Below are 15,043 nucleotides of genomic sequence, written 5' to 3' on the forward strand. Positions count from 1 at the left end.
TACTTGACCTTATTTATTTCCTCAATTGCTTTTTTTCTACCCTTTTTTCCCCCTTTTTTATTTTTAGTTTTATTATTTTTTCCCCCTTTGACTGATTTATATTTGTCTCTTGTTTATTTATCTATTTCTTTATTTATTTACCCCCCCCCCCCCCCCCCCCCCCAACTATCAATTCTCAGGCTTCTTCGTGAGATGTTATGTGTAAGGATGTTATGTGAGAAAGACTTGTCATGCTCTACCATGTCCCAGGTAGTGATCCCAACCTGGATGCCGGAGCTCCCAGACCCCTGCCCCGGAAAACCCCCTGAAGCCGGACCCAGACCAGACCACCGCGCCCCGACCCAGAGGCCCTGGAAAGAAGCACATGGGCCACCCCTCCCCACTAGGTGATGGTGCTAATTACAGGGGACCAGAGAGACTGAAGTTCTTCTGTATTGTTTTTGTTCACTGCGGATGTTAACTCTAAGCTGGCATGATCCAAAAGTAGGTTCTGTTATTGATTATAACTGATGCTGTTTTTACTCTTCCAATTAAATAAGATTGTTTTTTTTAGCAATGTAATGGGCAGTAAAGATGACGGATTTCGATCTTTCCTCTATACTGATGGCGCTCATATCACCAAGTACACAAAGAGATGGCGAGGCTGTGATAGGGATGTCGAACCAGGTTGACAAATCTACACACAGCTTCTGCCAAAACCAGGAGACCGACGTGCAAAGCCACAGTGCGTGCAAATAATGATCTGGGGTTTTGCTGTTACAAAACCCACAAATGTCTGATTCTCTGAGACCCATCTTGAACATCCTTTGTCCTGTGTTGTGAGTCCTGTGAAGACTTTTAAACTGAATCAGTTGTAGATTCGGACTTTTGGTTAATCCAAATATGTTTGAGCAGATCTGTGACCAAAAGGAGTCGTCTGTATTAATACCCAAGTCTGAATCCCACTTCTCTGTTGGCAATGTGACTTGGTTTCCAATATAAATATATATATATATTTTAGACACAATTTTGTATGATGTTAGTTTCAGAAATGTATTCACTGTATCAGGGAGTGTCAAGTTTATATGACTTGGATTAAACCTTGCACTTATTACGGATTTCAGTTGCTGATATTCTAAAAAATTTGTATTACTTAATCCATACCGTCCTTTTAGATTTTCAAAAGATACAAATGTTTTATCTTGAATTATATGTTCTAGATATATGTTCTAGTAATTCTGTTAGCCTTCCAGGTTGGAAAGTTCAGCTTTTTCTTGCTTATCAGGATGTCAGGATTGTTCCAATTGGGTGTCAGTTTGTTCGGTGAAGGGAAGAGCTGTTTATCTTAAGGAAATCCCACCAGACTGTTAGCCTGGTTTTGATATTAATACTTTTAAAGCAAGTGTACCGCTTGATGGAGCTGCTAATAAAAAGAAGATCTGAAAGCTCAATCTCTTCACAAAGTGACTGTTCTACATCTATCCATGAGTGATCTGCTGTGTTTTTATTATGCCATTTTAAAATATATTGTAATCTATTAGCTAGGAAATAATTATAAAAGTTAGGGACTTCATGTTCATCAGCCCTCCCTACCTGACAAAGTATGTTTTTTTAATTTCCCCAAGAGATTTTACTGCAACAGAGCACAAGCTAAATTACTTTGTTTTGTTTTGTAAATGCTAAAACTAGAAAAAAAAGTATTTTGCAAACCAAAATGTGCTTTTTTATTAGCTGTTGTCATGGTGATGATGCAGACATTTTGCCACAAGGCTGTAACTGCAGCAGATTCACTTCAGAGGGAGCTCTTGCAGAAAAAAACGAGTTTCACGTTCAGTAACATGTTTTCTGTCAGTGCACATGCCAGTCTCAGGTAAAAGAATCATGCATGCTCGGATGTTTTATGTTAGTGTTTGAAGTAACACTAACAGACAGTTTTGATGGAAGCAAAAAAAGTTAACTTTGCTTCCTATAATATAAACACATGGCTATGTGTTATTAGGGTTACAGAATTTCTTACCAAAATGATTTTGGTTTTAAACTATCTTTACTTTGAATCTGTACTTATGCTTACTTAGGATTAGAAAAAAGGGCAAACCATTTGAATGTATTTACTGTTTTCTTTTATAAACAAAAATGTTTGTTTTTTACTTGTGTTGTTCTATTTTTCAATGAGCTCATGCATTCCTAAATTATATAAAAAAAATATGTTCATTTTTTGTGTAAAGTTTAGGACTGTTAAGGAGCCGAGTGTGCAGTCTGATATGTCAGGAAAAAACTCTGATCAATAATTTAGTGGTTTGCACTTGGAAGAATAACAGTTCAAAATGTTTAAATATGTTTAAAATCTAGGATAGGCCAAATTTGACTAAGAAAAATAAACTAATCCTAAAATGTTAAAGCTATGATCCTAAAGTTAGAACAGTTTGCACACAACAGCAAAAGCAGAAAAAAACTGGAACACAAATTAGCAAACAATACATTTTTCTACATATTTCTATATTCATCTAATTTTAATTAACACTTTTTGTCAAAACATATATAAGACAAAGAGCTTAAAATGCCTCAAGTGTGATAAGACAAAAAAATGAGGAAAGAAATAATATATGGAAAATAGTCATAAATAAAATAACAATGAGCAAGTTTTATGAACTTACGGAAAGGCTGTCATTTGTTTTTTCAATTTAATTATAGAGCAAAAAACAGTGGAGATGAGTATAAAAAATACTAGAAGGAAAAAAAGATATTACAGATATACAATAGTCATTAAAATTCATTAAAATTAATTAAAATTCAATAAAAATCATTAAAACATTTCCACAGAAGCAGAAGCTTTCAGTTCTTTGGGGAACAATTCCTCAAGTGAGGATCATGATCATGATGTAGTTTTTAGTTTTTAATCTGTTTTTTTTTTTATGGGGGATGTGTAGGATAAAAGAAGAACGGAAAAGGAGACTTTTGCTATTAATCTTTCTGCTCTGGACATTTCTATAGCATTTTATTTCATTTACATGCTTTTGTTTTGCTTCAGTTAATTTCCCTCTGCTCAGAACCAAATTAGTTACTTTCTTTTCTTTCTTAGATTATGGACCTTTCAGGTAACTGAAAGGATGCAGCAGCAAGATGTAGACAATTCACCTGAGAGAGCCTGTTCTCAGGTAAGACCCCCACATTAAGTGATGGACACACTGAGTGCAGCATTAAAGAAAGTAAAGACACCTTTATTTCAAGAAAAAAAATGTCTTATTTATCAAGAAAGTAGCAGTAAAATAATCGTTGTTTAAGGAAAATTGTCTTAGTGTCTTAGTGACTTGAATTTCTTTCTTAAAATAAGAAGTATTTGGTAATTTCTTACTCCATTGGCAGACTCTTTGCTTATTTGAAGGATTTTAAAAATGTATTATTCTTAAATCTTTTTTTAAATCAAGCCCTGCAGTATTTTGTAGGGAAGCGGTTCTCCTCAGTACCGTAATGACTGGTTTCCCTCAAAGCTTTGCGCGCAGATGCTCCCGTCATTACGGTGCAGGCAGGCTGCATGCGGCGCTGCTGGGTCCGACAGACGCGGAGTTGGACTGAAAGACGCCGCAGCAGCGAACAGGTAAAGAATTTTCTGGTCTTTTTTTTTTCTTTTTCTTTTTTTCTCCGGCAGTTCAGACTTCACAGCCCAGCTGGGAAAGGGTGATCTCCAGGCGCTGCTGCAGAAAGTATCCCTGATGGCGCGCAGCAGCCAGAGGAAAGCTTCACTGGAGCTGAAATGATGAGGCGCCCCCCTTCAGAGGGGATGGAGCGCAGACGCATTGTTCGTGTCCGGCAGAACTGGGTCCTGGTTCTTGTGGGTGCTGGCTGAGCTGTGGTGTCCATCCGGCTTCAGACAGGCTGTGCTGCGGAATTAGTCTGAGGCGAAATCTCAGCTGAGCAACAGATCTGGAAACCTAATCTCCAAGGTGGAGAAGACTACTGATTGACCTAATTGCCATCAGTCCTGTTGGTCCAATTTACGCATTCTTATTTGATTTATTGAAATGAACAATGTCTGCACTGAACAAATGAGGAGCTTCAGTCAATGCATCTGCTGCAATGTGCATTTCTGAGACAATGCAGAAAGATGCAACATCATGGAAATAACATCCATCTTCCTATACAAGCCTTTGCAGGCAAAAACGTATATATCACCAGGATTATACTGATGTAAAGGAAGTGTGAGGAGTGCCACACAGGTGCTGAGTCACACGCACACACACACATCAGATATCAAAGATATATTTGCCTTTGTCATTGGTACGTTGAACATTTTCATGCTGTCTATTTGAGGAGTTGGTCATAAAAACCAGCAAAAGAAGGCAAAAAAAAGAAAAATCCTGTGATATTCCTTGACTATGATATAATTTTTCTCCGTGCCTCCATGAATGGATGGTGCTCATGTCAGACAGCAGCTTCATGCATGCAGACTCCAGCCCTTTTTCTCATTTACATAAAGGGCTTTGCAATTGATTTCCTCCATGTAGAGGGGGCTTGCTTGAGCGCGTGGACGTACATCTAAATACACCGTGCATTCGGGATGGCTGTGGAATCTATTGAGTCATGGAGTCAGGCAGACTGCTGGGAGCTTCTCCTCCTCCTCCTGGGGGAATTTCTGGAGCCTCCTTTGTGCCTCCCCAATTCATAGGATGTTATTGCTTGGATGTCATATAAAAAACATGCTTAAAAACAGATTGATCTATAGTGGAAATGTATGCATTTAAAAAATAATATATTTTTGTGTTATTGAATAACAGTAGGAGGATTTTTAAAATCTGTGTGGTATTCTTAGATTAGATTAGATTAGATTTGCTTTAATTGTCATTGTTCATTGTACAATGAAATTGAAGCTTCACCATTTCAGTGCAATAATAACGAAAATAACGAAATATAGAATTAAATAAATCAGTATGTACAACGTACAAGTGTACAATAGAAAATGTAATATGGAATGTCCAAATTTTGTGTGCAAACATGTCAGATGTGCAAGAGGTGGCAATGAGGTAGAGTGTTGACGTTGGGTAGATACTTAAGTGGACAGAAGTGTGGATAAGCATATATACATATACATATACCGGTATATTTAAACATGAACATATGTGCTATTGCCAATTGTATCTACTACTAGTTTGCTTTTTCTACTGTCCCCCCTCCCCCCACCCCAATTATTAACATTTTTTAAAAAAAATCTTTGCCTTCCTTTGATTCAAAAGCAATCTCCAAAGAATTTAACAGATCAAAAATAAAGCCTTTGTCTAAGTAGTTTGCACCTTTTTTTTTTTTTTTTTTTTTTGTGAACCCTTGTGCGATCCTAACATTCTGTTTTACTCCCCTTATCCTACAGGTCAAAAATGACCCACTTTACCAAAGCCCTAAAATGAAGCAGCTTAATTGAAATTTTAAAATTTAAAATCAATTGTGCAGGATGAAATGACCTTTCTTTCTTCTAGATTCTACTCAATGTAATTTATTTTTTAATCAGATTTTTTTGCCACAAAATACAAAATGATGATTACCAGTGAACATTATTACACTTTTTTGACACAAACCAACTGTCATACCAGTTTTATTTTACACAGTAATAGTTTATCATTGCTGTTCTGTAAATGTGGAGTAATTACATCTGAATGAATTAAATTCTAGTGGAAAATTCAGTCAACAATCTGGAATTTCTTTGTCAAAAATGGATTTTAATTGTATTTGTGTATAACTGTGGTAGTATGCATGTATGTAAAGCTCTTGAATGCACATTCAGCTCATGGTGTTCACACTAGAAAAGGAGGGAGGGGCTTATTTTTTACTATTTACTAGCACATGTCTGCCACCTACGGTTGGAAGAGGCTTGGTGTGAAATGTCGTAGCAGTGCAAACCTCATGAATCTTGCTCCAGGTTTTTTCTTTCAGTCTCGGCAGCGTGTCTGCATCTCGCCCACAAAAACAAAAAACATCCAAACTTTTGCAAAGATAGATGTGCAAATAAAATGAAAGGGTTGTTGCCAGACAGAGACAAGAGGCTGTTCTCACTGGTCTATGTCAGCTCGTAAGAATTTTGTTTTGTGGGTTGGGAGGGCGCAGGTTTTTAGAGGAATACTTAGAAATTAAAAATACTGCTTCGGTGAGGAATAAAGAAAACACCTAAAAGCTCAAAAAATCTTTTTTGCATGGTATAGGCCCTTAACTTGCAGCACATGTTCATTGTGTAGGGCCCAAAAATGATCGTAAAATAGTTTGTTTGTATGCATGTGAGAGTTTAATTCTGTTTGTGTAAGAGTATAAAAGTGTCTGTACATGACTATAATAGTACTTGTGAAAGAGCATAGTAGGGTTGTGCGACAAAGTATGCAGTGTATTATGTCTTGTATCATTAGCAGCTAACCTGTGTTGCAACCCTTGCATATTTGTGTATCGGTTTGTGTGTAGCCTTCGAACCTTTTCTAGTGTTCAAAATGCTTTTATAATTCACGGGTCAAAAATGACCCATAAAAACAATCAATGTACTATAGTGGTGTACAGCCCACATGTAAACATTAAGGCAAAAAATAATCACATTTTCTAATGACAGAGTCCTTGTAGGACTAAAATTTCAAGTTGGAAAAGGAAAGAAGGTAAAAAAAATTTTTTAACATATGAACATGGTATCGGGGCACTTTTTCCCCGCAAGAAGTAAAGTAAACCAATCATCACCATCATCCTTTGGCAAATGTGATATACTGCTGCTTTTGGTGATATACAGTATGTAAGTTACCTTGTCATTAAAAGGTAGTTTTAACATTCATTGTGATATTTCCCTAAACCTAACAAAGGTTTATTGGTCTGACTAAGCAATTATGAGGCCAAATGTACAGTTTCTAGGGTTTTAATTACAGTTAAAATGGTCAGACGTATAAGTGCTTTTGTGCAATGAGCAGTAGGATCAAGTCTGACCTATTGGCCTTTGGGTTTCTGTAAAAGTTTTTGTCATTATTAAGATTACATGTTGTTTTTTTAAAGATAGCTGTCCGGGAAGAGGTGGCAGCGTAGCAGTGCTGCAGCCTGCTAACTCACTCTCATGCTTTGTGACATGCACCCTGGATCAGCTTTACATAAGCCTTGTGTGTGAGGAAGACAACTTAATCCTGATTCCTGTAAAGATACTAAGTTAGCTGGACAGCCGCGCTCAAACGGATGGTCCTCATTTGTCACATTTGAATCTTAACTGGATGATCGGCGTGTTTTTGTCTGCTTGTGTTTGTCGAATTGGAAAGATGGGAAATTGGAGAGTCTCTTTGTATGAGAAAGAGACTCTCAGTGGTAACTTTGGCAGCAGTTCTAACCCAGGGAAGCAGACAGCTGACAGTCCTGCCAAGCAACTGCCAGTCTTGAATGTTCTAGATCTGTGTTCTGCAGATTTTTTTTACTTAATGGATTGAAACAATAGTCAGTTTGTTGATGGACTAGCAAGGCAGTGCTCCTGGACTGTAGGATCTGCTCACTATTCATTTTTATTTTTGCTCTTTTATTGCAGATTTTTTAACTTTTTAATTTTTCAGTTCCGGAGTTTTTCTTGTATTGTGAACACTGATTTAAACCCCTTCATGGAAAAATCCTGCGCACCTTCCTGTTTGACAGACTTGCTTTGATGTGATCCTAACATACACCAATAAACACGTACTGGAAAATGGAACAAATAATATTTATATATCAAGATGGCGAGGCGTATTTAATCAGGAGGGGAAAATAAGGCACAAAATACTAAGTTTTTATCAGCTTTGAAATGCAAATGTGCTTCTGACTTTAGCTTTGCTCTTGGAATTAATTTACAATTGGGCCATGTTTTAGAAAAAGGCAGACATATTATGAGCTGCAGCTAACAGTTATTCACTTTTTCAAAACTGTCTGCGCTCTGTGCTCTATTTTACAACAAAGTGTTAATTTGGATAGGCCTTGTTTTTTTCTTTTAATCCTCATTTTCCTTGTTTTTTTAAATTTTCATGTACAATGAAGCTCATTTACTGGTCTGATCTGAAAATTGTGTTTCGGGTGTTTGTTTTAACATTTAAGCATTTTTCCCATGCTGGAGGACTTATATATATATAAAAAATAAAGCTTAAACTTGCATTTCTGAATATTTTTTTAAATTGTTGGGAATCAGGGACAGACAAAAAATGTTTGTAGTTGTGAAGCTATAATTGATAGGTCACAAGCTGCCTGATTTGCTCGATTCTGATCCACTTGCAGACAAATAGATACATGTACGTCTTTGTTTTCCTCGTCTGAGCTGGCGTATGGATCTAAACTCTGTGGCTGGATAGCTCTGATATTGTACTGAGTGTAGCACTAGTAATGTTGGGTTGAAGTTGTGAGGGGCTGTAAGAGAGCAGGAGAGCATATACACAGATGGATGTTGGGAAGTGGGGTGGGGGCAACAGTCCCATTCACAACTTAGAGGCTAATTTCTAATGAACAACTGTTGCTCTGCAGAAACGATGTCCTAGAAAATGGCACGTTTTTTTTATTTTTTTTATTTGAACTAAAAATTGTATAAACATAATTAAAAGACCACTTGGAACGCTTTTTACAACAGATCAAAAGATGATCGGAGAGGGAAAGGGATAACCTTTTTTGTTATACATTTTTCCAGAGTTTCTTTATGCACCAGATTTTCATCCCTCTTAATAAATCCTTGTTCTTTAATGTCATCGTTCTTGACAAATGGATGTACTCTAAAATAAGAACTCAAGCACTGGGTGTCACATGAATTGGGATTAGAGTGGTCTGTAATTAAACCCGCAGCACAGTCTGATTTAATGGCGAGGATCAAATTCAAGTAAACCGTGTCTAGAATTAATACTGCAATGTACCCACGTAAAGATACATGAGATTTTGCTGGTGTTCCTCTAAAAAGAAACTCCTCCTAAACCTCTCAGAGGTTGTAGCAGGTTAGCGGATAAAGATAATAGACTGGCAGCGGCAGGTCCAAATTTTGCAAAAGGACAAACCGCAGGAGTTCTGATAAGCCTGAGTTGACAACAAAGCAGGTATATCTAGAAATTACATATGTATGTCTGCTCCAGGTCACATATAAAACTATCTTAAAAAAGACAAAACATGCAGCTAGAGTTTCATGTTGGGATTTAATTTCGGTTCTCGCCATGATGGCAGACACACAGGATGACTCTATTTCTCTGCTGCCATTTTCTTTTCAACCAGCAGTGGATAGCAGACCAAACAAAAAGCTGATGGAAATATGTGTGGGCTGAAGCAGGAAAAAACATCATGGTGACTCACATCATCTAAGCATGGAGTTTAGATGATGTGCCCATCCTCTGCACTACATGCTAGGAGACTTTGTGAGTGCACAATAGACTGCGTTGTTGACATCATTTCCTCTTTTATGTTGAACTCCGCTGTGTTGTACAGTCAAGAAGAAAGTGGAGTGTAATCTTTTGGCAAATGACCTCACCAAACTTGTCATCTTTCCTGTCTGAGGTATAAGCTAGGAGAGTTGGGATCGACTCAAGAGTGGGTGATCTTAGCTACTGACATAACAGCTTCTGAAAATATTGCCGAGGATTCTTGTCTAAACAAGGAAATCCGGCCTTTTTTAGAAATGGATCTCTTTGGCAATTACTTGAATAGACATAATATTTACACTGATGATGTTAGATTGTTTATCACTAGTCTCAATGAATTCCATCGACATCAACCATTGACTGTATATAAAAACTGGACCGAGTGACTGTAACGTCACCCATAGAAAATGCCTTGGTTCTTGATCCAATGAAATGAAGTCAAATCAGTTACCTTTTTTGTGCGATATAGTCGCGGCCATGTTAGAGCCAGTAGACATCATTAAGCAGTGATTTTTTTTTCCGCCGCCCCCTAGTTGGCCTCAGTCAACATTACTAAGGCAACCACTCTTGCCAATCAGGAGTGAGCTTGTTGGAAGTCCACACCCCTACCACTTAAAAAGTGGGCTTTGGAGAATCTGTCAATCTAATGTTTGACGTGAGACCCCATACTTTTATTGAGGCATCCGATTAGACAGTTTATAACTTGAATAACTAGTGCTACAGCAAAATTATCATGAAACAATGATTAGCAAAAATATACAAAAAAAAAGATGAGCAATAACTTTTTATTTCTCAATAGAAGTTTATGGGATTTTGTTTTTTTGGAACCAACGGGTACTTCCTGTTTGGAAAATAATAGTCAATGGCATCCTGCACAGGCAAAAAGGATGACTTCTTTTCACTTGTATTACGCTAGCCTCATGCTGTCACTTGTGTCTGTTTTTCAGCTTCCTAACTTCCTAAGGAACATCATCTTATAAAAAATTAAGCTCAATAAATGACTAAAGATGCTATGACCAATAAACTCAACATTAAAGAAGCACATATATTCCCTCAAAGAAAACCAAAAGATGGAAAGCTGTGTGTGTCACACTTTTAGATTTTTGGATCACATTTTTGGATGATGGGCAGAAAAATGTCTTTAAGAGAATTTATCAACAATATTATTGTTAAACTTATAGAGTTTATTGTTAATTATTAGACAGAGGAATTTTAGAAATGATATACAAAAGTGCTGACTTTACACCGTCTGGTGTGTTGGGTATTACTCGTTTTTTTTTTTTTTAGCGAGGCAAGCTCCCAGATGTGTCATCAGACGCTTTGTCAAGTGGGTGTGCTTTGTATTTTTGAACTCGGTGAGAAATCCCCAAATGCTTACAAGTTAGACATGAAAAGTGTTACCTTTTATCTTTTCAGCTGTCGTCCTCCGCAGACTTCTAACAAACGCACACACAAACGGTTCACACACAGGTTTAATGAAAACAGCACAAATATTTCAAACAAACCAAAAGAAACAAGTTATGGCATAATATGTTAAAAAGTATGGAAGTATAGACTGCCCTTACATCAAATGGGCAGATTTTCAGGGGGTCAAGTTTTTCTTTTTTTTTTTAAATCTTTTTATGTGATTAATCTTTAGCCCCCCTTTCCCACCTGGTTTTTATTGATATGAACATCTGTCACACTAAAGAAGGTGTACTTAGGGTTTGCTCTAGGTTTGCAATGATTCTTTGTCCTAAACAATAACTTTAAAGAACATTTCTTGACACCCTTTGTAGTTGAGTCATATTCTCATAGTTTAAAAGTTACATGAAAAGACTTTTATCCTTTTTGTTTTTTTACCATACGTATTGTCTGCTGCATGTTATTATAAAATGCGTCGCTCTAGATAAATTAATAAAGAAGGATGATAAATACACTAATTTCCGTTCTGCCAATAGTTAATTTCAAAGATTTAATGCTTTTTCATGTGACCCAAACCCAGAAATGTTGCACTTCCCTAAATGACCATAGTGGCTGGCATCTATTGACTCACAATATTGTTATATTTACACTATAAATACAGCCTTGTGTTAAAAACTTGTTTCCTCTTTATTAAGTCATTTCTGACTCATGAAGGCTCTGCATTTGTGGATTTTCTTTTTTAAAGAATATTTTTGGACTTAGATTTTGGCTTTGTCAGGAGCGTGTGCACCTGATTGGCAGATGGGTGGACCTGTGAATGTCCTGCATATTCAGACATTTGAAGAAGATTATTGAGGCGGGCTGACAAACCCCAGGTCAGGATTACCTTTAAACTTTAGGCCTCTTTTTAGGGTTTCAAAATCCATTGCCTTACGACAGAAGTGATCTGTCCAGTGTATTTCTGCTAATTAATAACTATCTTTTTTTAAAGGATTCTTGGCTAAATGTATGCTTATTTATACATCTATCTCTAATGTAATGTCTTTTGTTATTTCACTTATTAGACACGAAATAGCATTTTTGCTTTCTGCTTGCTGATTAGAAGAGTATAAACTTTTTACATGAAATGGAAATCAAAATTATATAATTAGATTTCTTTGTGTTTTTGATGTTGCTGGTTTTTGTAATATGTCAGTTGAAATTTAACAATTTTTAAAAGTTGATTAGTGGCTGAAAACAGACTCCTTTTAAATTCTGAATAATCTGTTTGTGGGTTCTTTAAAGATGCTGTACTGTCAGAAATCTGCTTAACACATCAACTCATTATCATTGGTTACATTTCATCTTCTGCCGAAATTCATTTTTTTTGGTGTGTGTCTACACACTCCAACAAAATCCACCACCGTGTGCAGTTAATTGCAATTTGTGAAAAATCTAGGAAGTCCATCAGCCTCCCTCTGACATAAACCTTTACTTAGGCTGCATAAGCTAATGCTATCATCAGTTGCTATGGAGACTGACGGAGTTGCAGTGTTGCTGTGGAAACTGAAAGGCTGCTCATTACCGCAGACATCAAACTTCCACACTCCCTTGAGCAGCACTTCACAAACATAAATCCCTACTGTGTAAGAATGCTTTCATCTTGAATCATTTGTGTATACAGTATTAAATGTATTTTGTGCGCTTTATTGACACTCTTCTGACGTGGGGGCAGGTTTGAAACCTGCAAAGTAGAAGAAGTAAAGAAGAAGCTGCTTATAATCAGTGAGATGTCTCAAATAAAAGAGGGCTTGGAGAAAAACATGTTTGTCATTACAGTTATTAGAGCTGATTTAAAGCATGTTTGCTTTCAGCAGTAATTAATAACTGAATTGTAATATTATATAATTATAAAAGTGCTGAATTTGCAGGCAGAAGAAGAAGTGTTATTTCTCGTGAATTGATTACTTAAAGACTTGGGACTGCACATGACTAATTCTGAATGACAGACAATGTATTTTACAGTTTCTCCTTTAAACAATTAAGCTTGAAGTATTAAAGTAAAATAGTCAAGTAGGCCGCCATTCGCTGAGCCATGGTTAAGCCAGCTGTGCTTTAAAAATGTCAGGCGCCCATGTTACAGGGTTTACAGCAGAGAATAAACGTGACTGTCACTGCTTTCTGTTTTCATAATAAAACGCCTTATCTGTTCTAATTATGTATTATTACAAAAATAATATTAATATAAACGACAAAGCTATCTCCTCAGAAAGATTTGTGTACTCTTACTGTAAAGTTTAATAGTACTTAAACACAGCATTTTAAACCCGAAAATATTATATAAGTTGTCGATTTTGAAGTTGAACAAAGTGACTTTGGTCTAAAATCCAATGTTGAAGTATTAACATTCTGAAAGAATTGATAGATTCCTCTAAAATCCCCTTCATGAAAGCAACATAACAAACTGTTTAGGGATGTACCTCTGCAGTGCCAGTGCAGGACCTTTATAACTAACTATAAGAATGAGAATTTTCCAAAAATGGCAAACCAATCTTGGGAAATCCTAATTCAAGCACATTTTTATTCAAGGGTAAAATAAAATCTGCAACAGCATTTGTGAGACATTTTAAAAAGATGGCATTTCTCAAATTTTATAAACGTTTTTATAAATGGTTTGTAAAAATTGTTAACACTTTTTATTTTATTTTTTTTACTTCAACTATAAAACCTTTTTAGATGATCAAATATATTTATCATTTTTAGCCTGACTGACACCATGAGGTTGTCTAGAAACCAAACTTCTCCATGAACTGTGGGTTCTTGCCTGCTAGCTCTTTATTAATTCATCAGGAGCTGTGCTGCCTGCTGTGGCTCACTTCTTCCACTTTCCCCTGACGGTTGTCTCTTAGGTACTGATACCTAGACACAGTCAAGTACGGCGCACCATTGGACCAGTCATACTATACGTTTTTCCACATGATAACTTCTGCTTTGTGCTCCAAGTAAAGCATTGAATAAAGTGTGTGTGTGTGTGTGGATGCTTAGATTAAAACATTCCCTTGTGCTATTCTGTAAAAGAACAGTGAGAATATTTGAATGTTAGGATGGAGAAAACATGAAAATACTTTTTTGTAGAATATGAGAACTTTCTTTTCTTTTTTTGTGCCTTTTCAGCACAAGCTCGCATCTTTACCTTTCTTTGGGATATTGGTTTTTGCCATCTTCCAATAGGGACAAAGTTCATTCATAACACCAAACAATGATAGACTGTTGGAGCTTTACGACCACTGTAGTCAAGAGCCTGGTCGACTATGTTATACTAAAGATCATTTCTTCAATATGATGAACTATAAAAGTGTGAGTATTGCTTTGTTTTTTATGGGTTACAACTTAAAAATGTTGAGAGTTAACATTATTGAGATGAATGAAGATTTTTACATCATGTTTGCAAAGGCTGCTTATTGCAGATAAGAGAGGCATGCATGATTGAACACCAGATTTCGCTACAAAAATTTCCCATCAATCCCTCAACCAATCACCTACCTCCTGGTGCCTCTAATCAAAACACATCAAAAAACTGTTTTGTCTTGCTTAAAGCGTCCTATAGTCTGAAATATATGGTAGTTTAGGTGACCTGAAAATAAAACTCTGAGGCAACTTCAGCTCATGGTAAAAATACTTTATTGAGAATGGCTAATTAGACTGGATGAAATATAACAGATTAACTAATCTGAGGTCCTTAAATCTTATTTTAAGAATGCTTTTGGAAAGACGATTGGTGTACTTAAGGGACTTCTGTTTGGTCTAGAAACATTCAAGTACAATCTCCCCACATCTCCCAAATCCTGCACAACTGAGAATTACTTCATGTCAGAAACAACTCTCATTGGGACTTAGAAGTACATTTATGTCATAGTCTCACTCTCTGGGACTAACGGATATGATAGCCCATAATGACTGTAAAAGAAGGGTCATGATCCTAAAGTGTGAAATAAGAAACCATCTTATCTTATTCAAAACAAAACAAAAAACAATTTGGCAAGTTTTTTGTTCTGAGGAAAAAAAAATTCTAATTACAAAATGGATTCACCTAAATGACACAGTTATCATATTTCAAACTTCGACAGAAAAACAACTGAGAATTTGCTATTTCAAAACAAGAGAACATATGAGTAACTAGAAACAGTCTAAAATATGTCTGCTGGTGAGTGTTGGTGGTCTACGGGCGTTCACGTTTAACACTGCTTTTTTTTTTTCTTCTTTTACAAGGGTGAGATTCTTTAGAACTTAGGTGGTTCTCCTGGTGATCTATTGTAATTAACTGGTGCTGTTTA

General features: G+C 36.4%; 1 protein-coding gene across 24 annotated transcripts in view; it reads left to right on the plus strand.

The window, feature by feature from the left end:
- The first annotated feature begins 3,467 nt into the window (after positions 1-3,467).
- The window catches only part of map2 (microtubule-associated protein 2), an 84,930-nt gene continuing 73,354 nt past the window's right edge, over positions 3,468-15,043 (plus strand). For 9 of the 24 annotated variants that reach the window (XR_013652884.1, XR_013652887.1, XM_078939891.1 and 6 more), the window contains exon 1: positions 3,474-3,574. Coding sequence is in view for 7 of the 24 variants with exons in the window: in XM_078939891.1 (XP_078796017.1) it covers positions 3,512-3,574 (63 nt within the window). In the remaining 17 variants the exon portion in view is untranslated. Of the gene's footprint in view, positions 3,575-15,043 lie in introns of all 24 variants that reach the window. The other 15 variants (XM_078939893.1, XM_078939904.1, XM_078939900.1 and 12 more) reach the window with 6 other exon arrangements.

The sequence above is a fragment of the Oryzias latipes genome, chromosome 21 (genome assembly GCF_053564925.1).
Source record: "Oryzias latipes strain Hd-rR chromosome 21, Olatipes_Hd-rR_3.1".
Lineage (NCBI taxonomy): Eukaryota > Metazoa > Chordata > Actinopteri > Beloniformes > Adrianichthyidae > Oryzias > Oryzias latipes.